The 6,000-nt window shown below is 42.7% G+C and overlaps 1 protein-coding gene across 1 annotated transcript in view; it reads right to left on the reverse strand.

Moving 5' to 3' along the window:
• The window catches only part of LOC139693674 (fl(2)d-associated complex component), a 211,985-nt gene extending 206,581 nt beyond the window's left edge, over positions 1 to 5,404 (reverse strand). The window contains exon 1 of the mRNA XM_071591912.1: positions 3,406 to 5,404. Coding sequence (XP_071448013.1) covers positions 3,406 to 4,624 — 1,219 coding nt within the window. The 5' untranslated portion in view covers positions 4,625 to 5,404. The remainder of the gene's footprint in view (positions 1 to 3,405) is intronic.
• Between the last annotated feature and the right edge of the window lie 596 nt (positions 5,405 to 6,000).

A 6,000-nucleotide genomic window follows, 5' to 3' on the forward strand; every position in this document is an offset into this window, starting at 1 on the left:
GACTCATTCTTTAAGTGTCATGGGGATAGAATTTGAATGGACGAATAGATTGAAATTGTCTCATTAACGCGGCGGCGCATCGGGTACCCAGTTTAAGGATCGCTCACCGATAATTTAAACCCTTGCTAAAGATCCCATTGCATGCTGATGGGCAAATAACTGACCCCACTGAGGGTTATGACCACACTAATTGTCTCATAATGTCTAACAGAGTGCATACTTTTTAGAAAAGATGTAAAGAATATATGTAATAATTTGATTGATGTGTGGTGTATTGTATTATATGTAACAGCTTAATTTTTTTAATTTATCTTTTTTTTCTGGCTGATTTATTGATGTAAATGAGATGCGGATTCTCTTGTTTTGTTAAAGATATTTTTGTTTGGAAGTTTCCTTTGACTTTACTTTTGTTTTACTGACTGATTTTATCTATTATCTTTTGTGATTACTTGGGACTTTTGTGCCACCTGGCACTGTCTATCAGCACATGTGGATCTTTAATAATAATTATATTAAACTGCAAAATTATTGTCCTGTTTTGGCGGTTTATTACATTAGAAATTCTCCAAAACTTATTATTGCATTACTTTCTTATACTTGTACTTTAAGGTTCCCTCTGAATGAGGTGATCGATTAAAATTTTCGTGGTACATTGAACACAATGTGGCACAAAAGTGAACGATTTCAAACGATTAATGAAACCTTATTTTAGAAGAGAATATTTCCGACAGTATAATCGCTCTATATGAACTCCTTAACGTAATAACAGCAGCGTCGATATCTTCATTTAAAAAATATTTTTCATTCAACTTAATTTAATGAAAGATGAGGAAAGGCGACGATCTAAAGAGCAGAATAAAGGGAATCGGGAGATAATAAAATGCCGAGAGAACGATTGGAGATGTTCAGGAGAGGGGCAGAAGAAACTACGAGGGAACGGAGTAAAGGGATGGGGAATTCGCGGAGGCATTGGAAAGGAAGTGGATCTCAAGGCCTCGTAACGAGAAGGAAACGAAGAATTACAAATGTCAATCCATTTTTAAGTATATCTCCGCACGGGAAATCTCATCCTTTCACTCCTCAGATTAGAGGAGGATTGATCACGATGCAGAAATATCACAGATTCGTTTTCGACTTTTTTTTCTCAGTACACCCTAAGCAATTTTCTAAAATAAGACGCGATGCCATTTCATGTTAGCGGCATTAAAGACGCACGTAATTGACCAATTTAAACTATTACACAGGGATCGAGGAAAAATAGGGCAAAGTGAACTAGTGTTTTATGATGCAAAATAAAATAACCGTGGATATTAGGGTAAACGCTAGTTAGTGCTCGAAAGCTGAGAATGGGGAACAATTTTCTCATTTCAAATAATGAAAGGTGAAACTTTAAATCCTTGAAACAATTTATCGACACAGAATTGAATGGTTCATATAAGAAAATAATTATCCATATTAAAATCTAACATACTCTTGGCTTAGTAAAGATGGAAAAAATGGCTACAGTCAATATGTCGTTGGCTAGAAAATGATTTAGATATGGAAATAAACGTTGAGTAACATCTGCCAATTTATTTTCAGGCTAACCTCAGTCAATAAGTCATCATCCATTTCGCGATTTGTTTATTTTTTTACTAAAACCTCTTTTATTGGTTTAAGCTTTGTAAATTAGGAACTATCTTACTATCAGAAATGTTCCATGTATTTGCCATAATTTTGTTTCGTTCGAATCATTAAAATACTTCTGAACGTGTATATACATTTCCCACTGTTTTTATCATTGGCGATGTATTTAAAAGAATCAATTCTTGAGTTGCACATCAACAATGGACGTTGTCTAACAGCTAGTCATTCTTTAATTGATCACAGATTTCGCATAAATGCCCCTTTTAATTAATATCCGAGAAGAGCCTATTCTTAAAGCTTTGACATTGACATCATCCAGATAGATGAAGGATTCATTCAACCCATTAAAGGTACAGGAAGTACGACATTGATGTTGGTAAACAGCATCACGGTAGAGCGCGAGAAGGTGTAAGACTCAATTACCTCTCATTTGATAAGAACAAAGGTCTTGAGTAAATTCCCGTTCAGCGTTATTCTGCCCATACAACCTCAGTGTCTGACAATCGAAAGATATTATTTCTGCTTAGATAAAATAAAGACATATCACAAAAATCCGAAAACCGAAATCATTCCGATCTTCAGGGATATTTTTTATTGAAAAAAAATTTCAAGGAAAGTGCTGAAATACGAACAAACGTTTTTGATTGAATTAAATGAAATTTTTGATGAATTTGCCAAGTATCTGCAATTTTTTCAAATAAAGGTTAAATGGTTTAGACAGTTAATGATAAATCCTAGATAACTTTGAATGTAATCCAAGCCTATATGCGAGAGCGAATCAATTTTTGTCCATATTTCAATTGGTAAATTAGTGGCAAAAAGCCTTGGAAAAAATCTTGACATTTCGATTTCAGACACATGAAAAGGCTTATTCGTGGTTCCACATTCCTCTTCGATATAATTTACACTGTTATGCTTCACTTCGTGGAATTTTTTGATGCCCATAGTTCCTCACCGAATCTAATTTACGAATTTCCATACTTTATAAGCCTCGTTTACTGTTAAGTCGTTTCTAAATGAATGAAATATATTAGGCATGCTTTAAACATATATAAAATTGTGTTAGAGTTAATACGGATTATTAATATATTTTGGCTAATAAAAGGGATTTTCTTATTCTTAGATTCTATATTTTACGCACTATTTAGCTTCCTCTTTCCTTGTTTGAATTTTATGCTGTCAATGACTGAATTGTTTCTTCACGATTGACATGCCGTCCGCATTTTCCTTTCGTGCGTTCATTGCCTTTTCAGCAAAAAGAATTTGATGGCCTTTGGGAAATGTATTTGTAGCTATGTTGTTTCGTCCAGCCAAACAATACTACGGTTAAACTCTCTTTCACATCTCTCAAGAGTTAATCTGATCTCATAGGTTTCTCTCGGAACAATTTATCCGTTTTCCTTTGACAAAACTCAAGGAACTAAGAGCTTTGGTGAAAGCTTTCATAATTTCCTCGCAGCACAAAATCATCTTTTCTGCGATATTGTTTACTTCAGTACAAACATTTATGTAAAGCCATTTTATAGTGAAACCATAGTAATGTGATGCATGAAATGTATCATGATATTGATCCGATGGGTGCGTAAATTTTTCAAACGATTTAACCGTCCACAATAATTGTATTTCCAAAGTATTCGTCCAAAATTGGACTTGATATACTTGAGAATTAATGTATTGTTACGTAAATTCTGAATCCACTATTCAAGGTTCTCATTTTCTGATGAAGAGTTTTATGATACAGGTTTTCATTCCGTATGGCAAAACCCGCGTCCAACTCACCAGAACTAGATTGGTTGTCCAGATATCTTGGGTCTGAGGACTCCCTGTCGTTTTCCGGGCTCGGTGCATCATCCGATCCGATCCCACTGGACCCACCGCTGGATCCACCTTGCTGCAGGGTGTAACCCGCTCCGTGGGCGGAACCCGATCCGGGACCAACGCCTTTCTTTCCGGTCGGCATAGCAGCCACCGCTGCGTTTGGTCCCAAAGGCGCGGCAGAGCCACGGGCGTTCACACCCACAATGTTGGCGTTCAGGCACCTCCTCAAATCAATCCCAGTGAGGTTGCCGTGCTTCCGGTGTACCGTGTCGTAATCTCTCGGGGGCAGGAGTATCGGTCCGTGTCTTTTCTTGCCTCCTCCACCACTCCCAACCTCTCCAAGCTTCTCTCTCAACTCAGCCGCCAGGGAATCGTACAGGCTGGTGATGCGGTCCGTATTCGCACCCCCCGGCGGTGATGCGGGGTGTCCGTTCCCCCTCTCGGAAGACCCAGAGGATTCCGACTCTCGGGTGCTGCTGCTCCTCCCATCAGAGCCTCCCCCGTTATTGCGACCTCCGCGGCCATTTGATTGGTGATGGGGGTGGTGGTGCAGCCCACCAGACGGCGAGCCGACTGTTATTGGGGGTTCTCCCGGGGATCCGACGCGCTGAGGAGACCCTGGAGGGACAAGGAGTCCTTTAGCATGGAGTCTCGACTCGATTTCTGCGAATTTCCTCTGATTTTCGGGTCTCTCGATCAGAGTTTGTAGTTGGCTCCTCAGGATGGTGGCCGTCTCGACAGAGTCGCACCTGTACGAGTGCACGTGAACAGGGCAGCGGGTGACTGGATTGTAGATTAGCAGTATGGCGGAGACGACGTCCTCATTAGGGGTTGAGTCCTGCACCGCACACGTGACAGCGTGATGTGGAATAAAATGCTTGACGATATCACCGGAAGAACCTCCATTTCCACCTTTCCCGCCGGCCGCGCCAGAGGATCCCCCTTTACCCGTGACAACCCCCTTCCCTGGCACGTTCTGAATGATCTTCAGCCCCTTGTTGCTCACCTGCAGGGTGACCTTGAAGGGTTCCACGTCCCTCTCTTTCTGGAGCAAGTGCCGAACCACAGGACGGACGTATTCCTCCCCTCTCAGACCCCTGCTTTCCTTCGCGCCCAAGAACCAAACATAATATGATGACTTCTTTACGTCCTTGCGTCGTGGGCTTCCTTTTAGAGCCATCGTGTCAAATTCTGTGAATGTTTTGAGTTTGGGTATCAAGAGCAAAAATGGCTCGAGGTGGTTAGTCTCAATTCAAACGTGACGAAACGCGAGGGAAAAGATGGTAGAAGACGATATTTTAGCAATCACTTCGGCACTTCGGGCACACTATTGGTGAGCACTCTCACAATAATGTCAACACAAAGTCCACACGATGTACTTCCTCAATTAGGGACCACAGAAAATAAAGAAATTGACAGGCGAAAACTCGAAAATTCACTCAACCAGGAACACGGAAGTTATCTGTTGGTCTTCAAACAAGAAATCCAAGCGAAGAGGGTTTGAGCACTGTTTACTACTCCTCGAACTCCAAAGTGGGAACACACTCTACCATTCAAACGAATAATATGTCGTCGTTAAATACTAACTACACTATGAGTAATCCTTGTAAATCTACACAAACACTTCCTTTGCTGTAGCTTGACGGAAGGACATTTCACAAAGCAGACAGTACATTTTTCACTATCGTTCGTATAAATCCTTTGTTGGCAGTTTAGGCGTTGAAGCCACGATCAGAATAGGGGGAATATTACAAGAGAATACAGTATTTCTTGTTATTTTTTCCCGGTCTATCGTCAGATACGGTCGTTGAAGTCTCCTCCTGTCGGTATCACCGACGCGTTGTTAGGAGACCGCCCACGCCATTGTATGGCGAACAGGACTTCATTCCCACATCCGAAAAAGAGCGTCGGGAAAAACTGAAGAGCGACAATGCACGAGCCGGACATCCACCCTCCGACTCTTTCCGTCCACGACTGTGGGGGAAAGGTTGAGGCGCACGACGGCGGTGAGCCCAGGAAGACTGGAAGAGGGGAAGGAATGTGGTATGGGGCGAAAGGGAGGGCAGTCTGCGGCACCGAGGAGGATGAGGGAGACTGGTGGAGTTGGCGCTCAGTGGTGTGGGTCGAGTGTGGGAGCGGGGCCGACTAGGGAGGCGAAACGGCGGAGAGGGATGAGGGGCTGAGGGCGAAGCAAAGAAGAAGCAGTGGAGGAAACCCTGCTTCTCTTTCTCTCACTCCCTCTGGACGCCGACTCGCGCAGTACTGTCACGTGACCGGTTGGCCTCGTTTTTCGAAGGTTGCCTTCCAACTTCTTCTGCACTGTGCGGGGGAAGAAATAACGCCGGGGTTTGCCTTCACTGGCTCTCTCAACTTCTTCGTGGCTATAATCTTTAACCACCACCCTCAACACTCGCAACACTCCACCGACTACCACCACCTCCTCAACCCCCCTAGTCCAATCCCTCCCACAGACCTTTCTCGTCTTTTGTTTTTGTTCTGGCGCGATCTCCCCGCGAGAGTTGAGGGAGGAAAGGCTCGACTCTCTGGCGGGGTAGG

Source organism: Hetaerina americana, unplaced genomic scaffold, assembly GCF_022747635.1.
Source record: "Hetaerina americana unplaced genomic scaffold, ioHetAmer1.1.p SCAF_5, whole genome shotgun sequence".
Classification (NCBI taxonomy): Eukaryota; Metazoa; Arthropoda; class Insecta; order Odonata; family Calopterygidae; genus Hetaerina; species Hetaerina americana.